The 14,065-nt window shown below is 39.1% G+C and overlaps 1 protein-coding gene across 1 annotated transcript in view; it reads left to right on the forward strand.

The window, feature by feature from the left end:
* LOC121684730 (exportin-5) overlaps positions 1–12,571 on the forward strand; it is a 43,996-nt gene extending 31,425 nt beyond the window's left edge. Inside the window, exons 16-33 of the mRNA XM_042064779.1 lie at positions 1,513–1,668; positions 1,770–1,811; positions 2,004–2,093; positions 3,989–4,188; positions 4,839–4,938; positions 5,509–5,690; positions 5,803–5,903; positions 5,975–6,071; positions 6,148–6,284; positions 6,392–6,489; positions 8,022–8,068; positions 8,771–8,877; positions 10,112–10,180; positions 10,261–10,364; positions 10,473–10,580; positions 10,840–10,977; positions 11,642–11,806; positions 11,982–12,571. Of these exons, the coding sequence (XP_041920713.1) occupies positions 1,513–1,668; positions 1,770–1,811; positions 2,004–2,093; positions 3,989–4,188; positions 4,839–4,938; positions 5,509–5,690; positions 5,803–5,903; positions 5,975–6,071; positions 6,148–6,284; positions 6,392–6,489; positions 8,022–8,068; positions 8,771–8,877; positions 10,112–10,180; positions 10,261–10,364; positions 10,473–10,580; positions 10,840–10,977; positions 11,642–11,806; positions 11,982–12,137 (2,097 nt within the window). The 3' untranslated portion in view covers positions 12,138–12,571. The remainder of the gene's footprint in view (positions 1–1,512; positions 1,669–1,769; positions 1,812–2,003; positions 2,094–3,988; positions 4,189–4,838; positions 4,939–5,508; positions 5,691–5,802; positions 5,904–5,974; positions 6,072–6,147; positions 6,285–6,391; positions 6,490–8,021; positions 8,069–8,770; positions 8,878–10,111; positions 10,181–10,260; positions 10,365–10,472; positions 10,581–10,839; positions 10,978–11,641; positions 11,807–11,981) is intronic.
* Positions 12,572–14,065: the final 1,494 nt, after the last annotated feature.

The raw sequence follows: 14,065 nt of genomic DNA on the forward strand, positions 1-14,065 counted from the left end.
ATACAAATGGTAAGTTTAAAACCATTAACGTTAGCTACTTACCTAACTTGTATGTTAAAAAATGTCATTAGAAGAACACTTTGTTGATCTGATTGGCCCGTCTATCACCAACATAGGTGGTGATACACATGGTTTATCCAATCAGCTAACCAATATTTTCGCCCCTTCCCAAACGTTCGCCAACGGAAAGTTCCCAGATGGATATGCGGAGCAAATGCGAAGCATAAAGCAATTAAACATTTTTATGAAAAATGGCATGTCCAAAATGAGTCGTAACCTTTTTAAATAATCAATGGAAACATCTTTATTTGCATTCACAGCTCTCAAAATGGTTCTTATAATACCTAGCCTCTCCATCTCTCCACAATGATTCTAGACCCCACCTTTTTAACAGCAATCCGGGTTTGTGGCAGGAACGATTATTTGCCATCACTCTGGCCTTGTGCTCACTTTTTTGACGGATTGACTCTGGACTTGGACTGGGCCACTCTAAAATGTTCATATTGTTTTCTGCCTTGTTTGGTTGTATGTTTTGGATCATTGTGTGTTTTAATGGTCCAATGCCGCCTATTAGGGCAGGTCTCTCGGCAGACTGTCTGATCTTTTCCTCCAAAAATCTTAATGTAGCCCCTTGTGTTAGTGTTATCGTTTACTTTGAGAAGGTTACGTTATGAATAATTTTGTACATGCCATTTTTCATAAAAATATAAAAAAAGTTGATTAAACCTTTAGCCATGTGGCAGTGTCATTTTCAGTCAGAACAAACATATTGGTCAAGAGAAAAGCAACATTAACCCTTAGAACCCGATTGACGCAAAGTGCGTCAAAAAACACACCCTTTCTTCTCTGTTACATTGCTCCGCGACTGTTCATCGCAACGAGATAAAACCTTTATTGCATGACAGAGAAGAAGTGGGGCTTTCCAAAGAGACTACGCACTTGTCAGTACGATCAAGTATGAAAATTAAAAAAAATCATGAAATTAAATCAAATTGCATCATATTTACAGTCTATACTTCTCTGCGTTCACCTGCGCACCCATTACTCTCGTTTGAATTACTCGCGAACCCGTGATCGCATAGATATGGCAAGCATATCAGATGAAAGAGGAGAAACAGGGCTATCCATTGGTACCATGGATATCGATCTTTCTGGCTTATAAAAACAGACGAAGTGACTGCAAAATATTAACGTCATGTACACAAACCAGTGAGTTCAGTTATCGTTATTATTTAAAAAGGGGAAACACAATTGTGATGATGTGGTGATAAACTAATTCACCTGACCACTACACCGAAAAAAAGAGAGGATTTTTTGCATTATTGTTGCTTACTGTTACTTTAAAGGAGCTTTATGGAGTTTTGGCATAGTTGCCAACGTTGTGCAGTGAAGGCCTTTCTTACATTTTTGTGTGAATGTCTCTCCTGAACCACAGAACTGCAAACCACAGAAGCTGCAAAGGTAAAAGATGTTGAGAATTATAATGATGCCTCCCTTCTTTCCTTCGTCCAGAGACTTCCTATTGAACAAGGCGTTGAGCTGCTACAGATGGTCCTGTCTTATGACACAAGAGACCCCCTCATTTTGTCCTGTGTCCTCACCAATGTTTCCTCACTCTTCCCATATGCCACACACAAGCCACAGCTTCTTCCTCAGGTGCTCTCTAAGGTATGTTCATTAAATCTGTGTCACCCTCAGCTTCATTAGTGTCTTCAGTTGTCAATTGTAGTCGTTGAAGGTAAACTAAGAGTTATGCTCTCATTTTGCAGCTGTTTGCCGCCATCACATTTGAAGTGGTAGAAGAAAACAAGGTCAGATGTACTTCCGTTTCATTGACTGACAGATGACTATAAAACCAAATGAACACACATGACGATGAAATGAAATACTTTTGATTTCCTCAATGTGTGGCTGTAGTGAAGGTGTCAATAATGGCCAGAATGACAGAAAAAAGTAGTCAGTAATAAAATGGCTGAACCACTCTTGAACTTGTGTGTTTTTAGGCACCCCGCACACGAGCTGTGAAGAATGTTAGAAGACATGCCTGTTCTTCCATTGTCAAGATGTGTCGGGACTATCCACAGTTCATCCTGGTATTTGACAGCTGTTCCTTCTTTCTCCCCTCATATTTCACTCATGGTTTAAAATTCAAGCTAACAGGATGAACGTTTATATTTTTAAATGCTTTATTATATCTGTGTTAGGGCTGGTTCATTCAAAAAATATCAATATGTATTATAGTCAGTTATGGTTGCAGGTTGACCAACAGGTCAGGTGGGTACTAGGGGTGGGCGATATGGACAAAAAATAAAATCTCTATTTTTTGTGATTTTGACGATAACAATAATTAGTTGATATCCTTTAAAAAAAATAAAGACTTTAAAAGTCTGGCTTTACTGTACAGCTCATTATTTATTAATAGCATCATTACAATAACTTAACCTGTGACTTTGTAACCAAATCAACCAACGCATTGTCACTCTGACACAATTCTGCCCCCACTTGTGTATGTGGCAATGACATGGTCTAGCCAGCTACATTAGAGAAGATGGGCCTAACAGCTTCCCAAGAGAAAGTCTGAAGCTTCAAAAAATAAACTATCGCCTTTATTTTGAAACTTAAGTTCACGGTTCTCATCCCATTTGAAGTGAAAGTGTGTGCAAGCGCAGGTGTGTCTGAAATGTCAGTTGGAATAGTGATGTGAGCCTACCAGGAAAGATGTCTAGGGATGTCACAGGTGGGATAGTTGAAACTTTGAGAATTAAGTATTCAAAACGTGTAAATTAGCGTAGCAGTGTAGCAACATGTTGTGACTTCAGCAATATTAGATTGCTAACCTTATGTTGCTGTTTTTGCATGTGAAAAAATAGACGTGGGCTATTGTGTTCAACTGTATAGGCTACAACGAGTTTCTGTGATGAAGAATACATGAAGTTTGATCAATTTAGGTGGGCAAAAAGTGAAGCAAATTCAGACAACTTTAAAACTTTATCAGTATAGTAAAGGCTAATGTGAATTAAAGATGAATTGCTCCTAAACTGGCATGTGTCATTCCAAGACTAAAGCAATGCTGATTGGCATGATGTATTGTTTAAGAAACTTTCAGAATGGCCTCATCTGGAACACTGTTCTCACAACATGATTAGTTAAACTGCAAGTATCCTAGGCTGCAGGTTAAAACATTTCAAATCAACTTCATCAAATAAAATAGGGTAGACTAGGCTTGCATTTGTAATGTTGGCCTGAAAAAGCCTGTGTCTCAAGCAAGTTTATTTGTTGTCTGATTTGTTCCAATCATGTTATTATCATGCTTACTCTGCTTGAATTTCCCCTAGGGATCAATAAAGTATCTATCTATCTATCTACTAGGCTATGCTAATAAATGTCCATAAGGCCTATGACATCATCTTCAAAAATGCCTGATAATTCAGGCTCAGAAATTGTTTTTGTTTTAAGGCGTGAAACATGTCCAAATAAAAAAAAAAATCATGTAAATTGCACACACCCAAATGATATTTGATGTGAAGAGTAGACTTATGATATATGTTATTTGTATGATACTCTTTACTCCTTAAGAGAGCAGGGGAGGGGATAAAAAAGAACTACCACGTTACTTTTTGCCTGAGGATGCTTTCAATTCATGCAGCAGATAATCAGAGACCAACTGAAACAAAGTAGCCTAAGTTAAACAAAAATAGAATTGCACGGAAGGGAAGAGGTAAGGCTAATGACAAACATTTGATGGCATATCGACCATTTCACTATGTATAAATGCTGTGGTGAATTGATTACTTTCTAGGTTATATAATCATTAACTGATTATTTAAAATGATCATTTACAAAATCAACAATCAAGACTGCAAGAGAGTTAGAGGGAGAGGTTGGACATGATGGCCTTCAAAAGAGGGAAGGAAAAGAAGAGTAGAGAGAAAGTGTTGTCTTCTGTAAGTGTAAGTGTGTGAGTGTTTTTGTGTTTGTTTGTTTTTAGCCATGCTTTGACATGCTCTATACACATGTGAAGAAGCTGTTTGCCAATGATCTGTTGCTGACTCAGATGGAGAAATGTGCTCTGATGGAAGCACTGGTTCTGATCAGTAACCAATTTAAAGACTATAGTAAACAGGAGGCTTTTCTGGAGGAGCTCATGGCTCCGGTCAGAACTCATTGGCTCTCCAAGGAGATGACGAGGTTTGTGCACTTAAGGCTTTGTGTTATGTCTGTCAGTATGTGTAGTATGTGGATAAATATCTTTGTATTTGCATGGCTTGCATTCCTACAATTTGAACTTAAAAACTGTCATTGATCTCAAATAATGATCGTAGGGGTAGACATGTGTTATTTAGACATAAATGGAAGCATAAAGCTTTATTTATGGTTCTGCATCAACAATTCTGAACCAATACAGTAGCTACGCACAGCCTCTGTATTGCCATGTTCTCTACTCCAAACCCTACATCGTAGCCTGAAACATGTCAAAGCGACTGAGATTGCAACAACTATGATTGGTCAACTCGCCCCCATGTGTTGATGGACGTTGTACTTCAGCTCCCTACTGCGAATAGTTTGCTTACATGCTAGTTTCCTGACTTGATTCCTTGCTGGCTTTGCAAATCACCACAGACATATTTTAGTTACAATAACGGGGTTATCCGATTGTACACTGTCAGATACCCTTGTGGTGAGCTACACAGACACAGGAGACGCAACTAATAAAGACGTAGAGGCAATAGCGTAGCTACGTCATTGATTTGATAAGGAACCATAAAACAGCTTTATGTCTTACACATTGTTTGTGGTTTCTATCTGCACTTCCCTAACCAGTCTCATGAATGTTTCAGTGTTTTGTGGGACCCAGCTCTATTTCTGGCTCATGTCGGTGCTGATCAGGTCATCAGTGACCCCAGCACTGAGGATCAGTTTGGCATCAGTCGCTCACGGGTAAGCATACATTGATCATGGGAAAATCTTTTATTGGAAAGTATAGTGCATACGAGTTTGTATACAGTAGCATTATGTGAAGTGAAATTGTCTGTCTAATAAATGGCGTTACTATATGATCACAGGGCTTAGTAACTTTGTCTCTATTGCACTGGATAAAACAGACCAAAGACATGGATGTGAAGGGGAAGGGCATATTTTGGTTAGCAATTAAATAGGCATACGTAAAAGTGAACAGTCAAGCTTTTTCTAAAAATGGCAGTTGCCTGTAATTTCTTCTAGGCATGCAGAGATATCTCTTCAAGTTCTGAATTTTCCTTCCAGTATGTTTTTGTCTAGGTCAGGAACTTGACGTCACACTAGTCTTTGTTCTAATAAAGAAGTGAAAAAGAAATGAGTGGTGTCCGTTGTTCAGCTGTAGTGTCACCAGTCATATAATATGCAGTACAGCTGCATTTGGGGGATCTAATTGGCATTGCATGTGAAACTACTACTGATTATGAGGCCTAAATTACACAATTTATTCTTCTGTAAATTGATGTTTTTTACTCCTACCCCTTCCTGATCCAGATTAGTTTTTGTGTATATACGCTGATGGGTGTGGTAAAGCGTGCCCGCTGGCCATCTGATCCACAAGAAGCGCACTCAGGGGGGTTTGTGATGAGTCAAACAGCTAATGGAGACCCTATCTTCAGGAATCCTTGCGCCACTCAGGTCTTGGCCCTTTTGCCCAATCTCCTAGGCCTCCTCAGGTTTGTGTACTCAGCTTCACTACAGATATTATTACCCTCAGCACTGTTCACGTTCAAGTTTGTATTTTGTTTGTATTTTAACTAAAGGCCTGCTTGCTCATGTCTGTTATAGGACCCATAACAGCTTGTTCTTACCAGAAAACATGGCTCGCCTCAGTGAGACTTTCATTAGAGCACATGAGGTCATGGATGTGGAAAAAAATTTAGTACTGGGTAAGAATATCACCCTTACAGCTAAGACTACACAATTCTTGTTCACTCCACTGAAGATGTCTTTTCTGCAGGCCTGCCGCAACCTGTGCTCGATGTCTATGACTCCCCTGCATACAAAACAGCTCTGGAGCGCATGCAAGGCTTCTTTTGTACCCTTTATGACAATTGGTAAGTTTCAGTGGCATGTGAAAACTCTTTTTCACCTGTGTCCCATTTCCTCTAATTTATATCATTGTTTTTGTAGTTTTCATGTGCTGGGGAGCCTGGGTCCCTCCCTTGTGCAGGACTTCTATACCATTGATGGGCTGACCCATCAGATCACCAACTCTGTTCTCAGCAATTTAGACAATGTTCCAGACCACAGACTTCGCCCTTTGCTAAATATCCTTTTGATGACTTTATCTGCTTCAGACGTAACAACATTGTTTGATAACGGTTTTCTGTACTATTGCTGTATTATGGTTCTTTTCCTTATTGTTACTTTTCACGGGTATTCATGAAGCAGCTGGTCCTTTCCTGTCCTCAAGATTATTATGAGAGCCTACTCTGCCCCCTGCTAGGACCTCTATTTGTGTACATGCTGCAGGTGAAAAGTTGTTTCCTGCTAAACTTTCATTTCCAAGTCTTAGTTTACTCCAGGGTCATTCCCTGTCAAATCGGACAGAATCTGGTAAAATACTTGCTGCATGGTCTCAGATTTTGCTCTAAGTTTGTCTGCATTATGTTTAGGTCCGAAAACTAACACCTGAAAATATTTTTGTTTCATTTCAGCGTTTTCATATTTTATTTCACCCTTGAGTCTTTTTAGTTATTACACTCTCAAAAATGCCTTATCTTGGAAGCCATATTTCTGCATTAATATCTTAGAAAGTTGCATTCCAAGCCTGACCAAACTTTGTTGGCTAGAAAACAAACATATTGTCTTGTATGGGATAAAATGGTATATGGGATAATTAGTAAGAGCATGACCGTCTATGTTGGAGTAGAATGCTTGATGATTTAGTGTACCAGTACCAATGCAGTATGTATTATATTAATCTGTGGTACAACACTGGCTCTGTGTACACTAAATGTCTATACAATGATAATGATGCAATAGATGTTAATGTTCCTATTAGCTACAGCACATACTATTTTAATCTTTTTAAAATTAAAATGACCTTCCCATGTTTTTATCCTTGATATATTCATGGTTATTTTTTGTGGGGACCTCATATATTGGCACAGGATACTGTTAATTATTACACACCCTGTCTGGACTTATTTTCCCAATAATGACCGGCGTTCTATACATTATCCCTTACTTAAATGATACCACATGGATACAAAAAACAGTTTGTAATACCTTCAATGTCACTCTTTTTGCACTTTTTTCAAATCATGGTCCTTATAGAAAATCAATAAGCATGCCATACAAACTTTAAGTGGTTATACTGAGAACATTGTTGTCTCATAACATGCCAAGTTTGGTCTGGATGCGAAAAATACATGGATTCCCACATAATGTGTTTTTCAGGTTGTAAATCAGGCTGAAATTTCAACGGAAATATTTTACAAGGCTTGGTTTTGGGACCCATTCATGATGTAGACAAAGTTTAAAGAAAATCTGAGACAGCACAGCAACAACCTTATCTGATTTGACACGGAATGACCCTCCAGTGATATAGCTAAACTGACTATAACTAAACACACTCACTGTAATGAGTAAACAGAAATTGTATATTTTTAAGATGAAGATGACGTCTACACAGCTGGGGCAGTGCAGTATTTAATATGTCTTGAGTTAACAAATCTGTCCACAATGAAGATAAATGTTCAAATGCAATATCACACCATAATAGTAAGTTACAGAAGCAGAGGAAAGTGTAGAAATTGTTCACAAGCATACACACCCATTCTAATTAATACTCAAAACTGAATTGATATGCAGCATGAACTTTTTGCTAGATGTAGGAATATATTCGGACTGCATGACAACTACTGCAACCTAGTAGTGTTCTGTGGTTGCATAAACAACCACACTGGCAGGAAATGAAATTATGTACAGCTTTACTGTTTAACGTATGTTTGAATGAGACTTGATTGGCAAATATTTGGGAATTGTTACTCTTGTTACAGAGACTTACCTTGAGATGGCAGATCATCAACCAACGGAGTAGTCTGGGGTAAGAGTTCTAAGGTGGAGATGCTATGCCTATGGCCTTCACTGCCACATTAGCTCACATTTCCTGAAGTCCCATTTGGTTTGGGGAGGGGGGTTATGGTGTAATGGTGTATGTGTGTTGGGGTGGGGGAGGGGGTATACCGTCTGGGTGTGGCATCGTTCCCGAGAAAGTCCCTACTAGTCGATTGCATGGAGAAAATGCAGTCGCGTGAAGTCTGTGTCCAAAAGTAATGGCCGAGCAAGTCACTGATCATAATCGCATGACTACATAGAAAAGTTCCCTACAGAGATAGACCTGTGGCAATATAGCATAACATAAGGAACAGAAGACTATTGAGTAGAGGGACTTTCTCTGTGAGCAATGGCACAGACTAGAAGAAGACAAAGGTAGGTCACTTGTTTTATATTTTCTATAGTTTCTATAATTACTGAGCGCCTCATTTTTTTAATATTTATTTCTTTTATTTTACCTGTATTTTGTGTGACCATACAATGACCATTTCCACAGTGTCAAATGCCTATTTGCTTGTATTGTAAATAGGTACCGGGCACTCAACTTGCATAGGTTAATGTCACCCTTTGCTATGCTGGTTAACATATTATTTTTTCCTTTAAGGTCTTTAAAAGGTCTTCAGTTGAATTTGTACAGCAAAAAAGCAAGTGGATATCCTGCTTAAATAACCATTTCCTTGTGTGTTCCCAGTGGTGCAGAAGAGGAGAGTCTGATTTTGGAGGAGACACAGGTAACTCAAGAGATGTTGGAGGAACAGCTGGTGCGTATTGTGACCAGGGAGCTCCTAGATCTACTCAGTAAGTCACTTTAGCTTTTCAATTTAAACAGTTTAACTAACATACATACTGAAGCTCACTACAGACATTAATGACATTAGTCAGATTTTTTTTATCCTATAGCGACTTGACAGTTCTAAATAGGTGTGTGATACTTCAGACGACTTAAGGAAAAATAACACATTATTACTAAATTTTGTCATATTAGACTTTGCGTGTGAGAGAGAATGAAGTGAGAAAGAAAGTCTAATAATTGCGCAGACGCATGGCTTCAGCAGTTGGCTGATACCAATATTGTGCTGCTTCTGGAAAAAAAATCACTTCAAGGTCAGCAAACATTTTCTGTATGTAGACAAATCAAATTACATTTATTCATTTAGCAGATTTATTAATCTAAGGCAGTATCAGTAATGTTCCAATCAGACATTATGTGTACATGTGTATTAACTATAGAGCGGAGAAATGAGATTTGATAATGTGACGTGTGCAGAGGACCTTCTAATACCAGGTGTGTACGTCGGTGCTTAGAGGTGTCAACTCGCTATTGGATAGGAAAATTCCAGTGTTAAGATCTGGGGCCTCATGTACAAAGACTTGGGTGGAATTCATACTAAAACATTGTGTACGTGCAAATCTGGAAACTAGTGTAGGCACAAAAAAATTCTGATACATGAAACTGTGTACGCAGCATTCCACACAGCTTTTCTTTGTGCATCCCAATTAACGTGAAATTAAGCGCACATGCACAAGCACTACACTCCACCCTCTTTTCTCCCTCAATCACACTCATTTTAATATGCTAACTAGAAGGCCACTCAAGAGCGCAGACCTCCGCAAAGACAAAATGGCCTATCCCGCAATATTAATAACAATGAAAACTCCTTTGTGGATCCATCCATACTCGAACCTGCTCCAAACTGTAACAATTGAAATCAAATGAAAAAAAAGAAGTGGTCTTATCCAACGAAATGGCGAGAATCTTACGTCTTTTATCATCTGTAATTAATAACAAAAAAACAGTAGTGGCAGTGACTGATTGGAAATGTGCAACATGAAGTTGACGTTAAACCCTGTGAGAAACGCACATTTACACATTAATTTGCTATTACAGTACATATCATTACACCCGACCGTGAGCGTGAAAGATGACGTGCGCAACATTATTGTGCGTACACAAACTTTGTACAGGAGGCCCCAGGTACACAAGCTGACATTTACCAGTGTTAATGTGTTTTGCCCTTTTTCCCTCTATCAGTTGTTTCATGTATATCAAGGAAAGCACCTGAGGCTATAGGAAGCAAAGAGGAGACGGCAGACATAAACGGTAAACATTCATGTGGTAATGTGGTTTCATGTATGGAAATGTATTGAGTCTTGAGTTTAATGATGGGCTTCTTTTGGCAGGAGAAGAGATGATGGCAACAGACTCCTCTCAGGGTGTCCAGCTAAGTTCTGCTAACTCTGCAGATGAACTTACTGATCTTGGGAAGTGCTTGCTTAAACATGAGGTGACCAATTAAAACAGGGGAACTTGGTGGGGTGGGTGTTCCCATGTATGTACAGTATAATCTAGTCCTGAAGAATCCTGCCTGAACCCCTTTTTATCTTTTACACAGGAAATATACATGAATCTTCTGACCATTGCCTTCACGTCTCTGTCTTGGAAAGACACAAGCATCTGCCACCGCACTGCCTCTTTGGTTTGCTGGACTCTCCTCAGACAGGTTTGTGATTCATTGAGGATAAGCCTGGACTATCTTTCCTGTTCCTTTCACTTCTCTGTTCTAAGCATAATATAAATACAAAATGCATCACACGTCTTTTCCTAAGGAATAATGTTCTCTACATAGTAGTTGAATTTCCATCCAATTCATCTGAATATTTTAAGCTGATTTTTGAAAATTAAATAACAGTAAATACGAGCCTGTACATTTCCACCAGCTGTGTTGTGCAAATCTGAGTGCCAAACCTTCTTGTGTTTAGGTGGTGGGGAGGGACCTCTTACCAGAGGCAGTGACATGGCTGTATGTCAGTGTGCTGAAAGGACTACAGATTCACGGACAACATGAGGGCTCTAATGCCACCCTTACACAGCTTGCACTACTTATGTATGAGAACCTGGTAAGTCCTACAGCACACCAGAACTGAGTACTGTGAATATTTGGTCTTTCAGAAGCACTAGCTTTTGGTGCTTTCCCTCTGCAGGTACTGATTTGGACAATTTGTTTGTCATTCTTATTCAACTATTGAAAAATGTGTGCCGTCTGTTTACATGGGTTACGTTCTATTCCGATCAGGTACTCTCAAGCGCTTTAGAATCTTTGATTGGAATAGCCGTTGTTGCCTACTTTTCCTTGAGAAGCAGTCAATCCAAATGACCGTATACATGGGTGTTCATTCGGAATAGGCGCGGACTACGCCACCTCTTTCATTCCGATTAAAATTCTGATCGGATCAGGAATTTATATTCCAATTGAGGTGTTTATATGACAATTTTTATGCCATTATTCCGTTTCTTATCGTAATAGAAGTGCCCATGTAAACGTGGCTATTGTGACTCTCCATTATGCTGTGTTGTACTTTCCAACTGTGCTGCAGCACTGGGGCATGGTACCAAAACACTGTCCGATCACTGTATTACAATATTGGCAATTATAACATTATTTGGTTCTGAAACCAACATTCTGTTACATTATTGGGTTGTGGTGATAGTTAGTGGTATGGTAGTGAATACTGTCAATTAGTTGGATAATTTCTACATATGAATTATCATTTTGTACTTCAGAGACCACGCTATTTGGAGCTGCGGGCAGTCATGACTCAGATCCCCAACATCCAGCTGGAGGCTTTGGACCAGTTTGACCAGAGGATTCTGAACCCTGCTGCTAATAAGGTTACTGAAAAGAAGAGGAAAGAACAGTTCAAGAAGCTTATCGCTGGTTCTATTGGGGTAAGGTTAATCTTATAAAATAAAATAAAATAAAATAAAATAAAATAAAATAAAATATGGAAAAGGAGAGTACACTGACATTTTTTAAACTAGGTTTACATTCATGAATATGGTAATATGGCAGTAATTATGTTAAATGTTTATATTAAATGAGCTCTGTCTCTCCATCCACCAGAAACCTTTGGGCCAGCAGTTTAAAAAGGAGGTGCACATTCGGAACCTTCCATCTCTCTTCAAAGTGGGAAAGGCTGACTCAAAGAGAGACCTGCTAGAGAGTAATGAGACCACAGGCCTGACTGCACTCTTTTGCCCTCAGCCAGATGGTATCTGAGGATCCAGATGTCATTTTTGCAGATATCATATAGCCAAACTGTCACAAGACTCTTCATCCAGTCCTCACTGGTCAATGGTCTTTGGAAGGCATAGTCTCACAAAGTAGTAGATTCATTGACCAATGACCTATTCACCATTAACAAAACATTTTGCAGCTCAAAGTCCCAAAAGGTTGAGCTGAAGATGTGGCTGGAGTAAAGTCCAAATGGTCTTCACTAGGAAACCTTTTAGTTCTCGAAGATCCTACATGAAATTCACCATTGTCTTGAAAGGTTGAAAAAATAATCTGCACTACATTCCTTGTTTTCCTTTAACATATCACTGATCTTGCCATATTTCCTCTTTATTACATTCATGAAGATTGCAAAGATTGTTGATGTACAGTAAAAACTGTTTATATTTTGTTTTTAATAAATGTAGAGTTTATGGTCATTTTGATTATATGTCAACTTTGGAAGAATTATAATCTTTTTGTCAAAATGTTTCAAGAAACAAGTGAAGGTGCGCTCACAAGACCACTCACTCATTGGTGCTCCATCTCCAGCCCTATTACCTACTGTGTGATGGCTCAGTCCACTTCACTTTTCCTGGCTTGTGCGATCCCTTAATATTCAATATTCTGCAATATTCCTTAACATTGGTGTTGCACATTGTGGCTCAGTGACTTGGGAAAAGGTTTCTCAACTGCACTGAGTGTTGTGGGCTTATTTGTTGAATCATCGATATAGGGGCAGCCGTGGCCTACTGGTTAGCGATTTGGACTTGTAACCGGAGGGTTTCCGGTTCGAACCCTGACCAGTAGGCACTGCTGAAGTGCCCTTGAGCAAGGCACCTAACACTCACAGCTCCCCGAGCGCCGCTGTTGTTGCAGGCAGCTCACTGCACCGGGATTAGTGTGTGCTTCACCTCACTGTGTGTTCACTGTGTGCTGAGTGTGTTAAACGGATTGGGATAAATGCAGAGACCAAATTTCCCTCACAGGATCAAAAAGAGTATATACTTAGGCCTACTTATACTTACTTATCTCTTGAATTTGGATGTTGCCACTAAATACAACCTCAACACTGCTTGGGCCTGCTGATTAGACCATCTTTGTTTTGTAGCCTCTTTAGTTTCTCCATAGACATATTTAGGTGATCTGGTCTGAAGCCACCTGCTTCCTGCAATTTCAAAGCATGAAATTGTGGATTCTGCTAGTACCAGTTATCTTTCTTTGCTATCACTAGTTGGAAACTTGGCTGATTTGATTGCTTAGTTATTTTGCCATTGGTTAGGCTTTATCCGTGCATCAACCTTGCCCATGGTGTGTTGAAAAATAATGAAGAAGACTCAAAGACCTGACAACTTGCTCAAAGACCTGACAACTTGCACTGACTGGGGCAGTAACAGTGACCTGTAGATACCCTATGATACTAACAAGGGGGTTGTGTCGATTGTTGGATTTTACTTTTCTCTAGTTCAAATGGTCAAAGCAATGTTACCTCAGGATAGAATTTATGTTGGGCCTAACTCTTTTATTGTGATGACTTGAGCTCAAGACATGACTTGCATTAAATTATGAGGAACGTTTTTGACATGTTTTTTTGTTTTGACACATTTTTGTAATGTCATTAGACATTAGACTTGTTTTGATGTTAGACAGCATTAGTGAGGAATTGAGTTGATGTCTAGCTCACCAGTCAGAATGAACTGCCCCGATCCAAAATGTAATCAGATTGATGGAGTTGAGGTAAACTTTTGAAGTTATATTTGATAGGAAAATATTTGGGACAAATTTACATTTCAAATTTCCAAACACATCATGTTGCTCCATGACCCGTTTCATTATATCGGAGTAAATGGGAAACTGAATATTTCAGTCAGAATTGTTTATTCTAGCTGGAAGATGCTGCCAGGTAGTGACATGAATAGTCCATCCTGAATGAC

This window comes from Alosa sapidissima, chromosome 16 (genome assembly GCF_018492685.1).
Source record: "Alosa sapidissima isolate fAloSap1 chromosome 16, fAloSap1.pri, whole genome shotgun sequence".
Taxonomy (NCBI): Eukaryota; Metazoa; Chordata; class Actinopteri; order Clupeiformes; family Clupeidae; genus Alosa; species Alosa sapidissima.